This window comes from Haliaeetus leucocephalus, unplaced genomic scaffold (assembly GCF_000737465.1).
Source record: "Haliaeetus leucocephalus isolate CR32 unplaced genomic scaffold, Haliaeetus_leucocephalus-4.0 Scaffold450, whole genome shotgun sequence".
Classification (NCBI taxonomy): domain Eukaryota; kingdom Metazoa; phylum Chordata; class Aves; order Accipitriformes; family Accipitridae; genus Haliaeetus; species Haliaeetus leucocephalus.
In genome coordinates, this window is record NW_010972886.1 from 681194 (window position 1) to 705881 (window position 24688).

At 37.1% G+C, this 24688-nt stretch overlaps 1 protein-coding gene across 1 annotated transcript in view; it reads right to left on the minus strand.

The window, feature by feature from the left end:
* Nucleotides 1-3387: 3387 nt before the first annotated feature.
* The window catches only part of GPR126 (G protein-coupled receptor 126), a 113548-nt gene continuing 92247 nt past the window's right edge, over nucleotides 3388-24688 (minus strand). The window contains exons 18-25 of the mRNA XM_010574611.1: nucleotides 22302-22408; nucleotides 19398-19525; nucleotides 17851-18119; nucleotides 16173-16287; nucleotides 14777-15060; nucleotides 10741-10842; nucleotides 8230-8382; nucleotides 3388-3598 (exon numbers count right to left, since the gene is read on the minus strand). Coding sequence (XP_010572913.1) covers nucleotides 3420-3598; nucleotides 8230-8382; nucleotides 10741-10842; nucleotides 14777-15060; nucleotides 16173-16287; nucleotides 17851-18119; nucleotides 19398-19525; nucleotides 22302-22408 — 1337 coding nt within the window. The 3' untranslated portion in view covers nucleotides 3388-3419. The remainder of the gene's footprint in view (nucleotides 3599-8229; nucleotides 8383-10740; nucleotides 10843-14776; nucleotides 15061-16172; nucleotides 16288-17850; nucleotides 18120-19397; nucleotides 19526-22301; nucleotides 22409-24688) is intronic.

Genomic DNA, 24688 nt, shown 5'->3' on the forward strand with positions numbered 1-24688 from the left:
AATCTTCACATTCTGTGCATTTTCTGTGATGAGACTTAAATACAGGGGAGCAGATCTGACATATTTCAGTAGGTTTCCGTGTTCTTTAAAAGTAAACATTTAAAGGTAGGCCATTATTGTGTTACATTTAATATTTATACATTGGTGTGTATTAATCAAGTGATTGGCTGACTAAAATATTTCAACAGTGATCAGTCAAAGTATGATTACAAGTTGGATCAAGTTACTGATAATGAGGGATGACATTCAGCTGAAAAGAAACATACGAATAGAAATAACTCCTGAGTTTTAGATTATTAATTTGTATTACTTCTAGAAGATCATCCCAGCATATTGTCCATTGCCTTGATTTTCCTTTCATTTCTATGACATGACTGCTACCATAAATAAATGAACTTGCATAACTTTCAGATCATTCACTGAATGTGGCATTGAGTAAATCACAAAAGGGAAAAACATATTCTGCAAACTGTGTTACTCTGATGAGAGGGAGTTAGTCTTGCACATTTATTTCCAACATTTTGGCTAGGCACGTACCTGTCTCACATACTTAATAAACACAAGATTATTTTCCAGAATTCCACTGAGTAATTTTTCCCATTAAACACTAAAAAAGAAAAAAAACCCAACAAAACAAAAACCCCAACGATTCACTATTAAAAGACTTTAATTATTTGGAACACTAACATCAAGAATGTTTACTTGAAAATGTTTCTTTCCACTTTAGTCCATCTTTAAACCTGTTACACTATATTCCACTGACTAGTATTACAAATTACACTGACATGTTTCCTTATACTTGTAAAAGATAGAACTACAGTAAATTGTTTCACAAGGCATTTGGAAAAACCATATATAAGAAATTATTCTTTCCTTCTTCTATGATGAAACAGAAGCTTAATTTTAAAGTAACAAGAACAGACATTGTAGAGCTAAATAGATTTGACATATTTAACCTCACAAATAAATAAATATATACAAGGGAGGTTACAGCATGTCAACTACAAAATAGGAGCTTTACATTGTAGAATTGAGAGCATTCAAGAGCATCTAACTGACACAGACAGTTTAAGATTACTACATGGTAGTAAAAAAAGAGAAAAAAATCTTAATTCAGCAAAAATATAGGTAGCTGTACTTTAAACTGATAGGATACAGCTCAGCTTCAGTCAGGATACTGTGTTTGCTTTTTATTTATATTTTACTAACCTATTTTGTTTTATTGATTCCTCATTTTTTCAGGAATGTTTGTTTTTCCTTGTCTTCACTTCTGAACACCTTAATCAGGTAGAAATCTCACAGTAAGCTGCTATGTGAACACTATTATCTACAGTAGTTAAGCAAGTGGGATGATAAAATGTAAGTTCAGCAAATGCTTGTACATAATCTCTCCCTAAATTATTTCCCTTATTAAAGATACCTGACAACACTCATTCCTGTTCATAATTACATTTTAAGCGAACTGGGTTGACTTTCATTCATACCACCATGTAAGTATTTGCAGTTATGAGACTGAGGTTTCATTAAGGTCCGTGTAGCGACAGCAGTGTTTCTGGACGGAATACCATCAGGACATCCTCCTCCCACCAGGTGTTTGCAGCCAGGGAAAATACGCCATTTGTGCGGTCACAGCATTAAATGACCTCTGCACACAAAGTGTGTGCAGAGAGCAAGGAAAGGCACAAATCCACATCCCTAATCACTGAACATCCACCTGCTTGGCAACTGAAAAATCTCAGCATAACTTTCTGGTCACCTTCTGAATACAATTAATTAAATATTTGGCTAAAAATATTTTGGTTAAAAAAAAAGCGCCTTTTTAAAATGAAAATTTCCATTAGGAGACATTCTCCTCTGAAAACAGTATTTGAAAATACCTTTGATGTTTTGGCCCATGCCTTCAGTGACATGTGCAGTTACAATTGTTATAAAACCTGTCATTGGGCGAAACACGCATCATGAAGAGGTGCGCTTTTGGCAGTCATGGCCACATGCTTATGTGCCACACATTTATAGAGATTAAAACAAGTAAGTATTTTATGCTCTTGTCTGTTCTCTGCACACACACAGCTCTGTGTCATTATGCACACAGTATAGCAATGCAAAAAGCCTTAATGTTGCCTGAACACTGTTTAAACTCTGTGCCTCCAACAACCTCAATCAAGTCAACCAAGAGCGGGGCAGGAGAGGGATACTGATACTGATAACGTTATGTCCCCAGAAAGATGTTATTTATTTATTACTGGTAAACGTATTCCAGGTTATTCTAATGCTGCAATGCCATCTGATGGAGGTGTCTATACATACAGTATTTCTGAAGTACAGAGACTGACAAATGACCCCATGGGTTTACAAAGTATTCATCTTGTATTTAAATACTTAAACTTGAGTTTTAGCACCGTTCATTGTTCTTAGATTGTCTGTGGTACACATTGTGGTTTCCTCTGTCATATTTATTGTGTGCATTATTATAAAAATATGTGTGGAGAGAGATCTAGGTATATATTTATATGTCTCTATATAGTTGAATGTCTTCTATTTTGTTTAGTGGAAAAGAACAGTAAACATAGAATTGCAATGGGAGATGCTGCATTTCATACATACCAATCAATAAATGTTGAAACGTGACTTTGTGTAAACTTTGGGTTTACCTGTGTACTTGTTCTGCACAGACGCAAATGATAGGTATGACTGTCTGTTTCCATACGTATCAATGGACTTAAAATTTGCAAGCATTACTAGCAACCTGCACGCCCTTCTCAGCCAGCACATCTATGTAATAAGTGTGTTTCTATGTACATGGATACAAAATAGCCTGAGTTTACAGCACATACTGCTCTGGTAAGCAAGATTTGCGTGATTAGGTCTATTTAGTAAAAAATGGTTTAAAATAACCCTTTAATGTGGGTGTTAGGGTTTTATTCACTTACTAATAAAGAACAGACAGCACTAGACAGTCAAGAAGCAAGAATCTAACAAGTGTCATAGGGAAAATCCATATTTTTCAAAAGAAAAAGACCGTAAGTAGACTGTTCAATAAGAGCTTGCCTGTACTGCGTGACACGTCTGCTATTTTCTCAAGGAGTCAAGGCTTGCTTCTGTTTGAACTATATAATTTAGAGTTAGGCTTGTGGTCCTTCAGTCTTAAAAAATATTTACACAGGATTACAATTAGCTGTCCAAGCATCATGCTGGCTGGCACACATTTAGAAACAGCTCAATACCATGGTAGAAAATTGTCTTCTTCCACAACAGTAAAAAGGTAGAGAAATTGGTCCTCGAGTGGCAGCTGTTAACAGAAGAACATTATAAATGGGGGGAAAAAAACCCCTAAACAGGTCACATTCTACGACATCCAGTACTCTCAATGCCAGGCAGACTTTTTGTCTTCCTTTGGTTTAAAAAATTCAGAAGCTCAGTTAGAACTTTGTGCTGTGACTAAATGTGTCAGACATGATGATGTTTTTATAGAAGTTATCGGAGTGAGGATTGCAGTATCCCTTGACCTTGTCAATAACCTGGTGGACAGGGATGATTGATGTCTGTTCTCCATCCTCTTGGGCAAATTTTGAAGATGGCTTGTCAAGAAAAACATTCTCTAGGAAGAGGAAAAAGCAACAAGTAGTTAGGGCTTCTTAAGCAAACTCACAGTTTAAGTGGTGTGTCACTCCCGTATAGATATGCCTTCAATTGCCGCTACTGCTGAATGAAATTACTGCCCTAAAAGCCAGCAAACAACTTTTTGACTTGGCGCTACTGCTTCTAAATTCTTTTGAGATGCCTAGTTTTGTGGGCAGACCTCTCAGGTCTCTCTTGAAATCATCCCCCTATTCTTTTGCCTAAAGTGTAACTGAACCCTATGACCTTTTAACATACTAATTTATTGTTGATGCTTTGAATCTTACAAACTAAAAAGATTTTGATAACACTGGAATAGGGGTGACCTCCATAACATCTGGTAAATAACAACTCCACATAATAAAGTAGTGGAAAATGACAATAAACGGATTTAATTATTTCAACATTGGAGGTTTTAAGCTGTGCACAGAAATAATTACTCTGCACAGAATGTAGCAGGAGATGGTTTGCACCCTAAAACACTTTGTGCTTGCCTAACACCACTTTGTTTTTTCCATAAAAAGGGTATGGACTGAACAACTGTGGGGAGGAAAAGATGCAGAAAAGTGGCATCCCTTCAGAGTTCATGTGCTATAAGCCAAGGGTGGAGCTGAATAGAAAAAGGAGCTAGGCAATTCCCAGCTGGGCTGGGAAAGTCTCCTTCAGCTAACAGTACTGCTGTTCGGAGAACTGTCAGCAGGTAGAGCTCATGTAGCGAGCAATGAGAAGAAGAGAGCCTGTGTCTCATTTTCTCAAATATAGTCCTAATGAGCTTTCTTATCTCTTCCACTGTAGTGAATAAATCTGGAATTAATTCTTTTAACCCAGTCAAGGTCTGGACCATCGCATGCCGACAGTAAGATGGAGTATCCTGTGGAGCAACGTTTTCTACAAGTGACATTTTTGATGGCTGTTTACAAGACCTTGGTGAAATCACCTTCAAAAATTCCTTGGTAAAGGATCATTTAAGAATTTAGCATATTAATTTAACTATTATTTCATACAAACCTTTTTTCTTATAGAAATAAATTAACCAAAACCAAACAGAAAAGTAACCCGCCCCTGCAGAAGTCATGATATCAAGCCATAACAGAGTATGAAGTATTGCAAGGGAGAAATGGATTGCAGAGTGAGAAATCAAAACAGTTTCACTCATGAAAAAAGAAACAGGCATGTTCAGGCATATCAGGATGATTTTTTCAAAGCACACAAGAACATCCATGAATTGCAGCAAATAACTCCATGTCCAATAGCAAACTGCTGAGTACTGTGTGCCTTTCAAAGGTATGCATTTACTAGCCAATAGTACTACATTTTGAAGTTTTTCTACATATTGAACATCTTATTACAAAGATGAAAATTTAATTCTCAGTCTCTAGGGAAAGTTTTTGAAATTCCTTGCAGATATGTATACTTTTTTCACAAGTCATCATTACATTGTTAAATACCAGCTATTTCCTCATGAAATTTGCATGCACAGTAATTATGTACTGCTGTTGAAACTAGTGGGCCCCTCTGTTTTTTAGCTCAGTGGGCTTCACACCTAAGTACAGGATTAAAATCCTGTATCACTGAAGTAAATGGGAGTTGTACCACCAAATTCTCTGCAGAAATAATCCTAACTTCTAATTCATAGAGGTGTTATATACGGGATTTAAGTATTATCTACAACACGTTTGTTTCAGACTTATAAATAGCAGGGCCACAAGATGTCAAAGTGATTACTTTTGTATACCCAGTAGGGTCCACCCAATATTCGTGTCCCAGTTGGTGCATTCTGCAGTCAACCAGCAGTTCCTAGCGCGTCTTTCAGGCATATATATTTTGTCATTCAGAGTTATTTTGGGTGTGACTGGATATGAAAAAACAATAGCTAGAAGACTAATTCCATAGTGGCCATAGACCAAATAGAAATACAGTATCTTAAAATTCTTGTAACAACTTTTAAAAATACTAAAAATAATTCTAGGACTCAATCAGATTGTTTTTGCTTTTTAATGTATGCTTTGTGTATGGGTGTTTCAACTTAATGTCCTTTCCCCAGACTACTGTACACAGGCATTAATGTCAGGACATGGTCTGTTTTCTAAAATGGTATCTTCCAAATGCTTCATGCCCCATGCAGAGTGCAGACACCCAGAGTTTGAAGCACATTTATCCTTTGATTCAGCACCAATGATGCAAGATGTAATAGTGGGAAACAAGCAGCGTTTCTGATTAGCAAAGTCCTTTGTGTCAATGAGGACATCATGCAAGTGGCATCCCTCCACCCTGTTCAAACCATGCATTCAGCAAAAGCAATTCTCACTTTACCTGTAATGCTCCACCACTGATGAGGAAAGGGCCTTAGAAGACATTATCTATACCACAAACACATGAATGCTTGTGTCAGTTCCAGGGAGCATGTTATAACCATATTAACAAGAGTTGCCAAGACATGTTGCTATTACATTATTTGCTTGCAATTTAGCTAAGACATCAAACCGAGAACTTTAGCTGTATTAAAAATCAGAATCTTAATGTTATTTTCTATTATTTTAACATGTGAGAAGATGTGTCAGTATTTAAAAACCTAATATTAGCAAAAATTCCTTTGGAGTGTCACAATAAATCTGTATTTTCAGAGGTCAAAGCAAAATGTATAAAAATTTAAAAAATATGGAGAAAAATGTGGTATTCCCTTAATGTCCAATAAGCCATCACATTACAAGTTATGATTACATTACCAACTGCAATCCCTTTTAGGAAATAATTTATGCGTGGGATTAAGCTCACTAGTTTTGAAGAAAGTACATAAGCATGTTCCTAACTGCAAGTTTCTTAAAACTTATATCTTCTTATCTGGAACTGTTCTATTGTTTTGCTTCAAGAACACATTGCAAAAACTCCAGCACTAAGTCTCTTTAATTGTCAGACTGACAAAAAGCCCTGAGTCTAACAAAACATTTAAGCATATTTTTAGCATTAATCCCAATACCAAGGGGGTAGAGGTTGATCTGCCATGAGTACAAATGGGAATTCTCTGTCTGCAGAATGGAGAATACTCTGCTGCAGAAAGGGCACAATTCTCTCCTCCTCCACTATTAAATTAATAGTAGCACTGTGACCGGTGGATATTATAGACACTGTTCGTGGAAGACTGCTGACAAAAGTGTCCCTTCATAAGGAAGAGAGCTGAAGACAGCTTGCGCAGGGCAGCTGGGTGCCTGGCGCATCAAACCTGAGATGGCAGCAGGGACGGACACCCTGGTGAGGCAGATGACTGCTGTGCGCTCCCAGCGTGGCTGTGAACAGCAGTCCTGAGAGCAAGCTCAGCTGCACCGGGGAATTTCTAAGATACCACTCATTTTTACTGTATTCGAAGCAAATGTACTTCATGTACATTCTCAATAACCAAAAAAGATTTACACTCTTAAAATACCTGATGCACAACCCGTCATGCTAATGGATGCACTGAATATTGTTTAGTGAGAAAATAACAATGTAATTCTTAAAAAAAGGGGCTTTCTAGACAAAAATTGTGTGCCTAACTGAGCCAGTTAATGGTCATCAATAAAAACAGGAAGATATTTCCTGGGGACTATGCCACATATCAAGAAAGAAGACTGTACCATCATGAATGAGACCCTGGGGCTTCTGAAAATAATTTATTCTTAAGAAACAGTGGAACTTTCCTTTCGCTAAAATAATCTATTTCATATCCAAAACAGTGCTTCTAACAAATATTTTAAAGATAGAACATAAATCTTTGGGTTAAATATGTTTGCAGACTTTATTTTCTCTATGGTTTAGAAGAGGATTCTGTGATAATGTTACGTGACTTTATACAGTACAAAAGCATGAGTTCATAAAAACCCAGTAACAAAAACATCTGAGCTATTTAAGTGATTTTCTGAAATACTATATCAGACCTAAGCAACAGACTTGCAAATCATTCCATCTCCTCTCTTTTTGTGCTCCTTTAAAGTGTTCTTAAAATGAGCACATTTTTATGGCATGAGTGGAATACAGATGATGCCTTTTATTACATACATGACTGACATCTAAATAAAAAAGCAGTAGATATGGCATGCTATTTGTAGAAGGGAAAGACAATGCATACTCTGGGAACACAGCATCCATTTCCAAGTAGCCTCCATTTGTGACTTTACCCATAAATGTGTTAAATGGAAGCAATTTGACCAAGTGAATCAGCTGTGGACTTGGAGTCAGAAGACTTGATTCCTATTTGCAGCTGTGCTGCTAGCTTTCATGTTACCTTGAGTGATGAATGTCATCTCTATGTGCTTTGGCTACCCTACATTTACAATGGGGTAATAAGACTCACCTTCTTACAGCGAAAAAGGTGAAAGTGTTATAGAAAAAGCAAGATTTGCTTTTGTCATGCCTACTTTGTTTAGTATGGGAACATACTGAGATCAGAACTATATATTGGTTGTATTGTATATTAGGTTAAGATTCCTATTAAACAGTTAAATATATTTTAAAGCACTAAAACTATATAAATTGGTGAATTTTTTTCACATTAACCTTTGGGTAGAAATCCCTACTGTACCTTTAACATGAAACTACATATTTACAGAGGCACTGTGTTACAGTGCAAGAACTCACCTGTATGGCTGTTTCGTTTACAATATGTATTCGTTGTCGATTTCGATTTGGATGTTAAGTAGGTTGAATTGGAGCCGATGGAACTAGAGGATAAGGATTTCCCAAGATTATCAGAACTCTTCTTTATAATATTGGTTGCTGTTTTGCTCCAATCTAAAAATGATTGAAAAGTTTTACATAAATAATTACCATAGGTACTAAATCCCTAATTTATTCAGTTATGAACATTTCAAGTATCAGATGCATTTCTTAGTCTTGCTTATAACAAACAGCCTATCATCTTCCTGTCAGGTAGCCTCTTTGGTTCTTAAGAAACACAAGAATTATTCCAACTTGATTTACTTTGCTGTTTACCACAGTAGCTAAAATTGGTGGCTCTAACACTCTAACAGTATTTTGACTGGATGGCAGAACCATAAGATTTGGCTTTCCAGGATGCAGGAGAGCAGTGAACATCTGTAGCGGTATAAGGATGCCAAAGTTTCATCACCTCAAGAGAGAAATCCAAAGGGGATGGATAGGAAAGGGAGGGATAGGAGTATTTACAGAGGTCTTATCATTTGAGGGCTTGATCTGCTGAGGTAGATACTACATACTAGTGGATTTGCACTTGCTGTTACAGGGTTTAACATATTGGTGCACTATTAATAACAATGAATAATAATGGTTATTCAGTAGTTCACATTTGAAGAGTTTTGTCTGAACCATTAACACCATAGGCTCTTATACTGGAAGAACTTCCAAAATTAAATTAAATAACTAATACTGAAAAACTCATCACAAGTGTCCCAATGCCAGTAGAGTAAATGTATCTAACTACTTTTATATCATATACTTGCAGGTAGGTATGGGTAGTTTCACATGTTAGTCTTGTTGCCGTTATTCAGTGTACTGCAATGGGATTCACAAAACGGAAGAGAAGTCCAAACCAAAGACACATGGGCTGCTTTAGTCTTGATGTAGATCAAGACAAGGATTTTGTCCTTAATCATTACTATAGCGTATAGGTTACTATTTCTCCAACCCAGCTATGGCAGTGTTGCAAGGCTTTGGCTTGTTTGTTTCTTTGCTTTATTATAACGTGCCCTAAAGTACACTTAATTGGACAGGTATGCAAGTTCACATTTGGCTTATATTTCACTGTTCTGCCTGCAAACTGTGTCAGGTTCATGGAGAATAAAACCAGCGGGTGGTGATGGACTGGTTAATGCTAGGTGTAATGACAGCACATTAACTATACCACCGAGGTACTCAAATCCTTCAGGTTTTTATTTCTATCATACCCACAAGCTGCCCAACAGCAGCATAAAAATCTGGAAATAATTTGATCCATCTGTGTTTTCCAGTTCAGGAGTTACAGCATGAACCCCATGGAAACTGAACATATGAAACAATCTGGATGCCTGATCTGAATGAATATGCTTTTCCTAACTTGTATTAACTCTTTGAAATCATGAATCAGGTTGTCCTACTACAAAGTGAAAGCATAAATATTTTACAGTGTACAATGAGAATGCATTCTCTAAAACAAAACAGAGCAAGAAGAAACAAAAGTTTTGATGGCAAAGCAGTTACTTAAAACCTTGAAACAAACCCTGGATGCCAAGAGAGAAAAGACACAAGAGTATTTGGAACACTGTTATTATCTGGGATAGACTGGCTTACCTTATTAGGCAGTGAGCTGATGCCACCTTACATCAACTGTAGATTTCAACCCTGGTCATTGAGCAAGAACCATATGGGCAAGAATTATATGGTCCACAGTCATACATCATAAAGCAAACCAAGATCCAGTTGCCTAAAAAGGGGAGTCTAACGCCATCTGAGATGGCCAAAGGTGCCGGAGACTATAAACACAGTGTCCCAAGTGTTGCACTTCAAAGTGTCCAAACCAACTGCTCTCCCTTCTCTCTGAGAGTCACAGATAAAGATGAACTTCAGTCCTGGAACCTAATCAGGCTTCTGCTAAAGGAATTTGCTATGTTTTTGAGTCTCTAATGGTCTCCCTGAATTATATGGTGAAGGACAGAACAGTTTGAAAAGGCAAAGATAAAGGCAAAAGACCTCAGAGTATTTCTATCTGCCTATTAAGAATTGCTCCTATGTCAACTTAACAGTCCACACAATTCAGTCAACATACTGTAATGTAGGAGAAAAGGAATAAGATTGTCTTTTGAATGACAGAGTTTGAATCCTGGATCTTAATTTGAATTTTTTTTTTTTTCCAGGGTCCAAAGGGCCTTCCAAAACCATTCTCATAGCACTACAAAATTTACCAGCTGTCTTCAGTGGAAAACTGAAAGAGAAGACTTGAAAATTTTTATGAAGTGATATCTGAGAAGTCCCTTGGCAATTGTTAGTACTGAAGTGAAGTGACAGCCTATGATTAATCTATTTTTCCACATCTCTGGCTTACATTGTATTATATTAAAAATAACACAGCAAGCTGTTCACCTGGGCTTTTGTGAACTACTGCAGCATCTAAGGAGGGGAGCTGTGAATTGTTTTTACCTGAATTGTCTGCCAGTCGGAATCTGCCACAACAGAGATGTCTCCTCCATTGTTTCTGCACGTTTTCTTTCATAGCGCAATGGAATACAAATATAAATAAACCTGCGACAAAAGCAAATAAACAGCAAGTGAAGCATGTATTTATAGATAGACAAACAGATTAACTAAAATCTGCTAACAAAAGACTATGAAGTACAAGCAAAGGAAAATAATCTTAACATTTTCTTACTGTCATCTATGCCTCATTTAAGAGCTATGGAAATTAATTAAAGCTTTCTCATCCTCTAGCTGCTATATAAGCGTCTGGGATATCAGAACAGAGAGAATAGGACCCCTTTTATTGACACTGTTGATTTAGATCCAGCTCAGTGTGGGTCTTTTTATTATTCTTTTTGTCTTAGAGGAAAATAATTAAAAGGTTCTGTCTTTGAACCAAATGAATATTTTGCACCGAACAAGACTACAAGAGCCAGATTGCAAAGTAAATACAGATACTATCATATTCGCAAGAAGATAATTTATCTCCTCCTGTTCCATATCTACAGAGCTGTGGGCTACATTCTTTTAAAACCAGAAGTCTTGTAACTGGCACTAAAGAGTGCCCTTAAAAAACACACTTGGATTTATGTGCATCACATGCATGTACTTGAAATGATTATGAAAATGTTAAGAATATGTTCGTAAGTACTAATTAGGTGTCCAGCTACTTACTGCTGAAGAAAATTACCTGCTTTGTGCATGCAATTGCAATAAATGTGTTTTAAGAATGTTTTTGCAGAGTTCATTTTTCTCATGCAATTGTATAATCTTTGTTTTCAAGACAGTAAGCATCTACCATGTGGTAAAGAAGGTCTTAACTGGGCGTATGGTATGATTTCATCATTCTACAGAGATGCTTTGGAGCTAAATATAGAAGTTGGAAATCTCATATGCTCCTGGCTCTTCCCAGGCAGGCACTGGCTGTGGAATCTTCCATCGTTCTCTGGCTTGGCCTGTTCTTGTTTTACTCTTATTCTCTGGGAAACAGCCAACCTGAGGCTGAACACCTGATGGCAAAATGTTACTGCCAAATCCCTCATGATTATACCTTAAACATGAATAAATGCTACATAATATGGGCAAACATGGTTAAGTGCCATCCTCTAAACCCATTCCTTTATGATCACTGAATAGTTCCATATATTAATGCATACTATGTTTCAGCTGGTAGAACAAAATGGCAGGGTACAGCTTGGAAAAAAATGCCCTGGAGCATAAAATTATCCTCTTTCCTCCAAAGTCCTGAGGTCTAATTTTGCATGAAAACATATCATTGAACTGGACATGTATTTGCTTATAGCCATCAGGCTACACTAAGACCACTGAGATCAGTTTACTTTAGGTAAAGGTTGTGTCATGAAACACATTTTTTTGCAAAATTTTTCAAGACCTTATGGGGAAAAAAAAAAGGAAAAGCACAATTTAAGAAAGGCAAACATACCTTAATGCATCCCATATGCAAGCTCTGTTGCATTATGGTTACTGTGTTTGTGTTCAGTAAAACATTTCTGTGTGATTTGTTTTAAACACAGAGTAATTCCAATGCAATCACTAGCAGCTCTTACAGGCTTAGAGATATGCAGTTGTTTGTGTCCCAAAGTACCTCTTAGGACTTCTGCACAGCTACAAACTTACTAGATTGATGCTTAATTAAATTGTGGTTAATGTTTGGAACATTCTGAATGGTTAAAAAAGAAAATGCATATGTCTATAGTAATACAAAACAAATGTACTGCATTAAGTACTTTGCCTTTGCGCTGTCTGGGCTTGGTCTCCAAAATTTTTTTCTCTGTATTTCATTATTCATTAAGTTTACAATGTGCTTTAGTAATACAGCTTTGGTTTTGTTTCCCAGAGCCAAATCAGACCCTAGGCTTGGTTCTAGCTTGGCTCTGACTTGAAAGTATTTGGCTTGCCCAGGCATATATATAAAATGAGCAGCCAAAAAAGAGATGTTCCCAGTTTTTTTACTCTGAGTGTCAAAGAAAGAAAAATCATTTCCTATGTAGATGAAATAGCAAAGTACAGTAATACCAGTAGTTGCTGCAATTTACTTTTTCACTTCCAGTGCCCTGAAAACTGTTGATGGAGGCTGCTGGTATAGCTTAAAATAACTGTGCAGTTTTGAAAAACTTGAAAGAGAGAATAAACATATTTACTGAAATCTCAATAATTACGCTCATGCTAATACTGATGAAAGACTTGCCATACTGAACTGCTTTTTGCTGCTAGGAAATATTTCCTGATACAAATCCTAATTTTTTCTTTGCTCCATTCCATCCCCTTACTGCTACATGTGCACCGCACCAGTTATATGTGATTTTAAACATCCTCTTCCTCATTTCTTTAGCTTTGCCTAGCTCTTTCTGATGCAGCAATAAGCATTTTCAGGTACGGGATTGTTATCTTCCTGTGCTTGGTATGACATGCCTGAGCATATACTGTGTCATCATTGCTACCATGATCCATGGAGAGCTCATCACTCTTCTTTTTGCATTTACTTCTCAGGTTTTTCAGTTTCATCTTCTGACTTAACTGTCTTCCAAATGTCCATTTTCCATTGAACAGTGCTATTACCCCACAGAGACTTAAGCAGTGGTGGTCAACTTTGTGTGCACTCTGCAAATACAAGCTTAATTGATTGCACTGGAAATTCTGGTTACAGAGAACTTGTTCAATTTGATCCTTGGCATGCTTTTCAGACTTTTAATCTTTTTTCATGTTCTTCCCATACTTTTAACCTCTCTAGGCCCTTCTGAATTTCTAACATAGACATTGCAGCAAATACTTCATTATGCTGCTAGGGGAGTATCAGAATCTGTCCTTTGGAAAAAAAGTCTTTAGTATGAACTCTACATCCAAACAACTTTTGCCGTTTTGCCTAGCATTTTAGGTTGAAACTGAACCAAACCAAAACCCACAACATTATTCTCTTTCCGCGAAAGCTCAATAAATCTTTTAGCACAGTAAATACATCTCAACTGTAACAGATAAAATCCACACGGTGTAACATTAAGTACTTTTTCCATAAAGGGAATATATTTTGCTGATCCTGGGAAAATTTATTTTTTATATCAATATTTGTGCAGCACAACACATGCTCCTCCAATGACATTCTTGGGTTTGGTTGGGGTTTTTTTGTTTGTTTGTTTGTTTGTTTTGTTTTTTTTTCCAGGCAAATTTATTATTTATATCAATATGTGTGTGGTATAACACATGCCCATCCAATGACCTTCTTGGTTTTTTCTTCTTGTTACGTTTTTAGTTTTTCTTTATTAGTGGGTAGAGCAAGCGGAGGTGGTGATTCTTATGTCATTTGGTACATATGCAAATTTCAGCTCTGAGCTGAAAATATTTTAAATGTCAGCTATATAATTCTGTAATTTATAACCATTTGATTACAATTTACAACATTTTTTCAGAAGGATGAAGTATGTTGGAAAAGTAAAATATTTAAAATGTCAGTAAAGGAAACAAAAATAAGTTGACTATAACAGTCACTGAATTTTCCTTAAAGAACCAAAGAATATCCCATACCTCTGTGCTATCTCTCCACACTGAAACAGGACTGAATTTTGTTTCATGAGCTTCTCATGCCTTAACAAAATAGTTATGAGCTTTACAGATTCTTTAAAGGAATAAATTAAGGAAAGAGGCTTTCTATATTTGTTATAATTAGTGAAAGGAAATGCTGAAGGTCATACAGCATCTATCTCAACAGAGATCACTGCAGACTGTTAGTTAGGAATAGCACTATTTATAATACAGTGAATTTTATGGAAAAGACCTTGAAACATTAACTAATTTACCTAAGATATTCAACCCATATGTAGTTGGTATCATTATTCCAGATACGGGGAAACCAATGATGGTTTGTATCAAGGAAAAACCTAGAGAGCTTGGATCTGAGCTTCCTAGTCAAATAACTGGACATAATATGTCCCAGAACAGCAACAGCTCAAATATTATTTGTTCACAGAATAGAAATTCAGCTTACCTTGCAATGAATTAAAAATTGAGAAGAGGTACAGGAAAGGAAGAGTTAAGGGACCCCAGGCAAAAAAGGCAAAGCCCCATGTCATGCCCAGGAGGAAGGTCAGGCTGACAACGCTACGGAGGTTCCTCAGGATCTCTTCCTTCAGGCTCCGATTAGTTCTTTTCCCATTCCTCCCACATATCTGCACCATCACCACAATAAACATGGCAACATTCATCAGAAACATGATTCCAAAGTAGCCAGCACAAGTCACATAAAAGACGACTTCATTCTTGATCCAGCAACTGTAAAAAAATATGAAAATATGATCATTTTTAGATAAGGCAAACTATCCTCCAATTATTTACATGATGACAAGGAAAATCAGACTATGTCTGATACCACTGATGCAGAGCTATACTTTAAAATGAAACCTTTGTCCATTTTCTGTTTGTAAATAGGATGAAGCCCAGTGGCATCTTAAGTGACTATGGCCTATAGGATTATCATGTCAGAAATCTGAGGCTTGTACCATATTTTAGTTAAAACTAATTTAAAAGGAAATCTGACCTCAGATACAAGTTGTGGGAACTGCAACCCCATCAGGGAAAGTTTAGACTCAGCATGAGTAGCTTCACCACTTTCATCTGTGTGAAGCATATGACGCTTTAGTAACTGAGCAAACTTGGATCTTCAGCGTCAAAATCTCAAGTTTCTGCCACTTGAGCTAAAGGAGAACTCGTATATATATATCTCCGGAGAAGAAACAGGACGGGTAGTCCTTTGAGGTAGCCATTTGACAGTCAGCCATGTGAGAGATCTATCTTTTTCCTCTAGCAGCAAATGGCCAGAATGCTTAGCATGATACTAAAATGATAATGATAATAAAAATACCGAATGACATTTTCATTTATCATGATGAAGCTTTGCCAGGCAAGGAACAGAAAATGAGGTAACAGTCATATAAAAATTTTGGCAATTGGAGATTACTATCTGGACATCAAGAGAAGAACATAGAAAGCTGTTGAACTACATTGACAAAAGGCTGGTTTATTTGCAAAGGAGACTACTTTTATACGACTTTTTTCTTTGCTCTTACCTAGAAGATATAGCTATCATTTAAGATAAACAAACCCAGGTACTTTTATTTTATTTTCTTGACAAAACTTATGAATTATTCTTTTGCCAGAGGAGTGTTTGTAGCTGGCATTGGGTAATGCAGATTTCCCTCCAATTTTTCTTACAGCCTTCTTCGCACCTCAGATTCAAATAATTTAGAAAACAATTTTGCCCACTTTGCTTGTTTAATGCACCTCTGACTTTTCCAAAGCAATCTGACCGATGCTATTTTTTGTTTTTTTGTTTTTTTTTCCAGACTGTAAATGCTAAATTGTAAGAGATTAGAAGAAATACTCACAAGTCGTCTCCTCCTTGCCCGGTAGCATCTTTGCCGTATAACTCTTTGCCATAAACGTGACTTGCATTTGTATTAGCACTCGCTAAAACAATTGCTATCACCAGAGCTGGCAAACCTGTAACACAAGAAAACTTGCAGCTTGCTTTCAAATCTCCTAAACCTTCAAAATCACCATGCAAAGCTGAATTATTGATGTCTCCATCCCTATTGCTTTAGTACAAAGTATCCTGAGTTCTATGTGAGAAAACTGCACAGAGAAGTAGAAGGAAACAATTTTTCAAACAGTACAAATGTATGAAACTTGCAAAGCACTTAATGGGCATTAATGAATAAACCTCATAATGTTCTGCAAGGTAGAAAATGTTATTTTAGTATGTGATATGGAAACTAAAGTAAAATAATCACCCTTAATTACCCAAAGTTAAATTTGCAATTGCACACAGACTCTCATTATATAGTGAGAAGATTAACAAACTATTACAAAAATAAGATCTAATGGAGGGATGGTATTGGGATTTTTCTGAGGGATATTTTTTTGGAGGTGCTAATGTCACTGGATTAGGCTGGGGAACTGGGGAAGATGAACTTGAACCTGTAATTTCTCCACTGCTTCTCTCAACAGTAAATGTCTTCTCTTTTTCTACAGCATTATATATCCTTTACTTAAACATGTCCCCCCCAAAATGAAGCAAACTGTGTATTTTTTAATAATAAGATAAAGGGAATATTTTGGGCAAATAGACAACTATGCAGAAGAGAACTCTGTGCAAAGAGGTACAGCTCCCACAAAAGAAATGTATGTTTCCTGACATGCCTTATTTACTTGTCTTATCCTTGCTATGACAAAAGAGATTCAAAGGGGAAGAGGTTAATTTGCTTTTCCGACCACTCAGCCCTTGTCCTCTGCTGAGGTTGCCAAAGAGGATGCTAGTTGCCAATGGAAAGACATCAATTATCAGCTGGACTGAGGTCAGTGCTCTAGCCATGAGGTTAATGGTTTTGTATTGTGTTGTATTATTTCAAACACAATATGTGCATTCAAGCAGAAGGCACAGATTCCTGATATAGAAAAAAATGAAGAATAAAAGCCTTGCTGCCTGAGCCTTGCAGTTATTTTTCAGTATTACATTTTCCATTTCAGTCCTGCTGTGTATACTGCTTAGGGTAGGCAGGATCTCTCTGTGGTTTAAACACTGTGCTGAAGCTCAGGAAAGTTTGGTTGTTTCTAATTCCACCATAGGCTTTGTACTTGTTGGCAAGAAACTTTAAGCTGGATTTAAACCTTTTTGAAAGTCAATGCAAAGATCCCCATAGGCTTTGTAGTAACTTCAAGAGTTTCTGAATTCATTGTGTGCCATGGTTCTCCATCTCTCATGTGACATTTCCTCTCTCCCATTCTGGCCTCCCTGGAAAGTAAGACCAGTTTATCTGGTCTCTCCGCTCCTCCTCCGGCTGTAAGCTGCTCTGGGCAGAGAGTGCCAGTTATGGTGTATTTGCGCAGAATTATACAGGGGAACTCGGGGACAGAGAGGGCTGGCTGCATGCTGGCACTGCCATGGGGTGGGGGGAAGGAAATGCTATGCTGATTTTGATTCTGCTCTTCATTTATGATAAAGAGCTTTTATATGGCATCATTTCAATATACATGCTATGTAAATATTGCATCTACTGAACTCACCCCAGCCAATGATGCAAAACTTCAGTATGTATCGCCGTATATATGTGTTGAACACTTTCACTAGAGCAATGTACATATGAACAGCTTCTAGTCCCATCCACGTAAAGGTGGCCAGAAGAAAAAAGTGCAAAAGTGCAGCTACAGCTATGCAGAGGCCACCTATGTCAAACGATGCAATCCAACCATCAAGCAAGAAGATGAGGTTAAGAAAGAGCAGGGCTGTGCTCAAATTCATCAGGATTTTGGATGGATAATCTCTTCGCAGCTTCCTAATGAGAGAAATACAGGTACATATGATTAATTGGCTTCAATCACCCAAGCCACTTAAAGCAGCTGGGTTTACCAGTTTACAAAGTAAATAAAAGCACAGGGATCTCCTCCCAGCTGTAAGCTTTTATGGCAGTAAGGCATAGTGATGTGTACCTCTCTGTGATATGTAGTGTAGGAAAGCTACCACTTCTTTGGGTCCTTAATGAGCTAATTAATTGCCACAATATTTTAGCAACTGATTTATTATTAAAAACATTTCAAATTAAATATAATACAATGTGTTTTTGTACTTCAAACAAAACCTGAAGAAAATGAAAAGAAAACTTTCAAAATACAGCTGAGCAGAAGCTTATCTCTGACTGTTTTATATGTAAATCTTGGCTTAATTTTTGGAATATATTGTCCAGTGCATGTTATTTTCTGTTTGGCTTTTTTAATAGCATAGGAAGACGGAAGATGAGGTCAATTTTCTTTCTTAACTGATACACATTGAAATATATGAACTGAGGGGCAAGCCAACAATTTCTGCCATCTTGGACCAGAACACTATACTGTAGGTAATGCAATAGGAATGCAATCATTGGAGATATTTAGAACTCAAACCCTCCCCCTGCCAGCAAACTATCCCTCTTTAGCAGCTACTCTGTCCTGTCCTGTTACAGGCAGAATGGTTCCTTTGTGTTTAAATGACTTCATTTTCTCTTTTCACTGTTCACAGAACTGTATCACTTCAGAACTTTTGCATTCTGTTGAGTCACTTTCACATTTCAGTAGGACTGCTGTTGAAATTGTTGTAACACTTCACAATTTTCATTTTAATTCTCTTCCCACTTCTTTCTGAAGGGCTCTAGAATGTAATTGTTCTAGTTGGAAATTTCTCTTTTTATACTTAGGACTTGTTATGCTCACACAGGCAAATTTTGTTTTGTTTTTACAAAAAGCCCGGTTGAGGACTTTAAAATAATACATATCTGTTCAGAATCTAGAGGATACTGTACTCCCAAAAGAGAAAATTCTGAGACACATTAGTCTTATTCCCAGACCTGAGCAGCACAACACATTGGAAACAGGAGGAAAGAGTCTGAACTTAGGTCCCCTTGAAAAAAATTTCCACTTACAACATTGTGACCATGATTTTGCAGTTTTGTTTTGTTTGTTTTTTTAACACAGATTGCCTTTCCTAGACAAATAAACCACATTAACCATGTAACTAATTTATTTTATTCATCACATACAGGTACGTCCTTTGTGATGTTTTTCACAGAACTAATACTTACTCAAATGCAATATATGTCAGAAGAGTTGCAGCTGAAAATATAGCAGATATCCCACAGCCTATGTAAGAGATAAAGGTGAGGACCTTGGTATTCTGTGGGTCTATTTGTGTAACGGTTCTCTGAAGGTCCTACAGGAGAGAGGAGGAAGAGGCATCAGTTATAGCAAACACCTTTTCCATGAGCACAACATTCTTTCTCGGTAATTAGTCAAGTAAAACTCAAAAGCACTTTAGCAATACCCCTATAACCCTGACATTAGGGTTCATGTTTACTGAGTATACTTAGTCTATAGTTACACCTCTGGCTTCCTTCCCATAGTTCTTCAAAACATTGCACTTTTAAGTATTAAAACTGCTGAGATTAGCAGATAGACAGAGCCTGATACTGATCCTTAAATTCAGTACCAGGACTTCAAATTGTCCTTCTCTGGAAAAATCTCCCCTTTTCAAACTTTTTAGTTCTGTTGCTTATAGACAACTAACTTTAAGAAGATGTAAGATTTAGGAAAATGTAATTTAAAAGTATTCATACTGAAATGTGCAACATTCTGAGGAGCTTCTGACATCACTTCTCATTATTAAAACTTCGTAAGAGTCAAGGTAGCTAATCATCTATGGGTGAAACCAAGGGTAAGATACTGCTTTTTGGTTTTATGGTCTGTTTTGACATGCAAACTACAGTTATAAATAGAATTGGTCAGAAAAATAGTGACAAAGACAACATAAAAAAAAAATTGGAAATGAAGCAGGAACATTCTGAGGATTTTTTTTCCAATTTTCTGTCCAACTGTAATTGCCACATAGTACCGTCTGAGAATGCATGCCAGTGTTATTTCCTTTTTTAAGGACAAGAAAAAATTAGAATGTTTGGATCTATATCACTGTGGAGTAAATGTGAGCAAATACTGACACATAATGGTGTCCATTCTACAGTCAATGTCACTGTTGTCCCTAGCAAAACTATCTAGCAAAAAGAAATTAATAAAAGGCTGCAAAACTTGCCATTCTTCATAGGAAAAGGAAGGAGCAGGTTTTTTACACCCTGTTCCAACCTTATATAACAGTTTATACATATAAGGAGCATGTTATTTGAAAACAATTTAATGCCTAAATAAAAGTCAGAAAAGATTATTACAATGGAAAAGCAATTGGAAGGGTCAAAACTGTGTAAAAATCTATTGGAACACAGCCCAAATTCAAAGAACTTCTGCCTTATTTCCTACTGCCACAAATGCATTTGGAGAAGAGAAGGGACTCATTGACTATATCCTAAAGAAAGCCCTTTTTTCTCCCTTCAAGGATGAAAAGAGAAACAAGACCACAATTTAGCTTGCAAAAAAGACAAAGAGCTTATGGCTTTTTCATATCTACATTTAAGCATGACGTGAAGACAGCAGCTCTATTAAGAAGGGTCTGGAAGGCCAAAGCTGAAAAAGTCAGTGCATGCAGTTCCCTGTGTGGTTGTGTCATTGCAACAAGTTAAATCAAAACCCAAATACTTTGTGTAGGAGTATTGCTGTGACCAGGAGCAAACAACTTTTCTGCAGGTATGTTTTACAGGCCAAAGAATGTTAATTTCAGATGGAAAGAAATGTTTCAGCCCATTACTGAATATAAAAAAATCACCAAATGTTAAGAAAAGATAGCAGTGTTCCATCTTTTTCATGTTGGAATTATTTTCTCTCAAAAACACTTCACACATGTGAATTGCTGGAGGCACCTGAATGCTAGACAAATTACGCTACTGGGGCTGAAGTGCTCTATATGGTTCCCACTTTCATCTCCCTGATAGGCTCTACCTATCTCAGCCACCCAGCCTGCAGACTCTCCTTAAGGGTCTGATAGAGTCCAAGTTACATGTTTTGTACCACCCTTCTGTGGCAGACCTTTTCCAAGAGAAGGCCTGTACTGCAAGGCCCCCCAAAGCTGGTTAAAGCCATTTATAAGAACACAGCAAATACAGACTTACACATTTCATGAAAGAAGATACTTCTTTATACTTTTTTGACATTAAATAAATATAAAACTTGTTAATTTGCAACCTAAATTTGCAAGGGACAATTTAGCTTCTTGAATCTCAGGATTCATCCTGATGAAAGGGAATTATTGAGTTTCCTTGACTTTTCATCCTCATTAGCAGTTTTACTGACTGTAGGGCATTTCTCTTTCCCTGACAATATGAGTCTCTCTTTTTTGTTGTTCTGAAAACAGTACCTCAACGTTTTATCCTATTTTTTTTTTTTTTCTGCAAACAACTTCCCACTTTCCTGATCTTGAAATTTAAAATCTACCTAGGCTTGTTTCTCATTAATTTCCCTCGTTACACCTTCCTGTTTCAGCTGCAGGTCATTTTTGTCAGATTATATTGTTAAGGGAAATGACACAGACCCCCTGCACCTTAGGACTCATTAAGATCAATTTTTTCTGTTTCACTATGGAAGTTGTAGTGCTGGGCCTTGGTTTTACAGTCCCTGACTTTCTTTTTTGCCCAGCCATGTCCCAGCTTTGAAGTTGGATGTTATAACATGCTATTTGTATTTTGGTATCGCTCAGAAGTCTCAACCCCAGGTCTTCTGTGGCACAGTATTTTCAAAATTTGGAATACTCTTATGGGCACATTTTAGTTTTTATTTTACAATATTTAGCCACTTGTAAAGAACATAACAACAACAACAACTTTCATTACTAACTTTATTCGTTATCTCAGTCCAGAATCCTTATGACTAGCTATTTTGTTATGAAAAGATAACTTTATGACAATAAGGGGCAAAATGATGTATCATTATTAAAAATCACGTGCAAAAGGAATAACCCAAGTAACAAAAATGAGAGTTGTCTTAACCCAAGATGAAGACTGCATTGAGTTCCTAGGAAAGATAACTTAGTGAACAGCGAGTTTGCCTACCATTAGGACCCCGAAGTGCGTGAGGTGGTTGCATAAGCAAACTGTCTCATTTTCATTGGACTCTGTGTGCACTTGGCAGCCTGCAGGGTTCCAGCCACCATTGCCACCTGTGGAAATGAAACAGGAGAAACTGTACTTTCCAACAAACTCATGTCACCCTCTCTTTTAACAGATTTCTCACTTCATCTGGTGCAAATGCAGAAGTGCTTTCTCAAACTGAATGAGTGAACATTAGAAACAATCAGGAGAGAAGCAAGTGTCAGATTTCCTGGTTTCTGCAGAGAATGGCACCAGATGAGTGGTGGACTACTGAGCAGAAGCAATAGATGGAGATATATAATAAAGGTAGGGAGCTTTTTGGTTAATAAGGGTTGAATAAGACATACTATGTGGATCACGCATTAAGACACACCTTAGTTTTACCCAACAATAAGATGGTTTTAGAACTCCCTTTTACCACACTGATGCAATGTCTGCACCTGCCTCCCTCCTACTCATATATCCCCAGGCACATGAAAGCATTTATGGCCCAGGAGCAGAGGGTCCCGCCCTTCCTCTCTGCCACGTGTAATACAGAAGGTCGGAGGGGGTAATCCTGATGATCCTTTGTGGCCTTAAGAAACAACACGAAGTAAACTACCCCCTTCTCGACCCACCTGAAAAGGCCATTCTGAAAAATAAGTAGAAAGATTTTATTTTAAAAAATTAAATGTTAAAGACTAGAATTTGTATTTCTCTTTACGTCTTTCATTTTTCTCTGCTAAAATACTAACTAATTTTGTCAAATAGTTCATATTCTCTGAACCCTTAAAGACATTTTTGCACAACTCCAGGCAAAATCCAGCAAATTATCTGACTGGCCCTATAACTTTACCTCAAATTCAAGACAGAATCTCTCAAAAGACTGTCAAGATATTCCAAAACCACTTAAAACTCCCCCCCACTCAAGCAGCAGCCACTGAAAATAATTTCCTCCCTGTGTGTTTCTCCTTTAATGTGCTTTTTAAGTTTATCTTCCTAACTGGATTCTTTTTTTTATTTTTTTTTTTTGCTTATTTTTATCCTTATGAGTACAACTTTGGATGGTAAACTTCACTTCTTGCAAGACTTTGTACTAAACACCTCCACCCGAAATCCTGCTGCTAAGGACTGTCGTGGTTTAACCCCAGCCAGCAACTAAGCACCACGCAGACGCTCACTCACTCCCCCACCACCCAGTGGGATGGGGGAGAGAATCAGGAAAAGAAGTAAAACTCCTGGGTTGAGATAAGAACGATTTAATAGAACAGAAAAGAAGAAACTAATAATGATAACGATAACACTAATAAAATGACAACAGTAGTAATAAAAGGATTGAAATGTACAAATGATGCGCAGGGCAATTGCTCACCACCCGCCGACCGACACCCAGCCAGTCCCCAGCGGTGATTCCCCGCCCCCACTTCCCAGTTCCTGTACTAGATGGAACATCACATGGTATGGAATACACTGTTGGCCAGTTTGGGTCAGGTGCCCTGGCTGGGCATGAGAAGCTGAAAAATGCTTGACTATAGTCTAAACACTACTGAGCAACAACTGAAAACATCAGTGTTATCAACATTCTTCACATACTGAACTCAAAACATAGCACCGTACCAGCTACTAGGAAGACAGTTAACTACATCCCAGCTGAAACCAGGACAAGGACAGTTATTTCTTCCCTCTATCTGTTTCATCGTAAGGAAGAGTAACATCTCAGTAGTGATCTCTAAAATAGAAGGATCTGGAAAGTCATCCCAGAGAATGACTTTGTGCAAAGGATGAAGAGCCTGAGTGTAACATCACACATGGGTTAGGCAGTAGCAATGAAGAATGGGCTAAAATGCTGCCTCATTAACGTGTGTCTCCATATGGGACCTCATCATGCTGACTGTCATCTATTTACAAGGTGGTTGAAGTTTGTGTAATGTAGTTCCTAACCTTCCATGGAGGAAAAACCAGCTTAAGGTTTGTAACAGGCACAATCTCGCATTCAAATAACCCAACATTTTAAAAATTACCAATTAAAAGTATGGCTAAGAACCATTAATGTGTTTGAGTAGCATCACTATTTAATTTGCACGCACAGACAGATCAGTGAAAAACTGCTATCAGATACAGAAGAGAAACTTAATTTACGAATTTAAAATGTTAAACAAATTTACATAAAAAAACTTTTTAAAAGAATATTTAACATCTGCTGTTACAAGCAACTGTACTAACCAGAAGAAACGATACAGTCTAAAAACTTCATCAAATTCTGCAAGGATTGATTAAGAAGCAAAATGGCCAAGACTGTGACTGATTTTAAAACTTTATTCCCCCCTCCCCCCCCCCCCCCCCACCACAGCTTTTATCACTCATCCTTT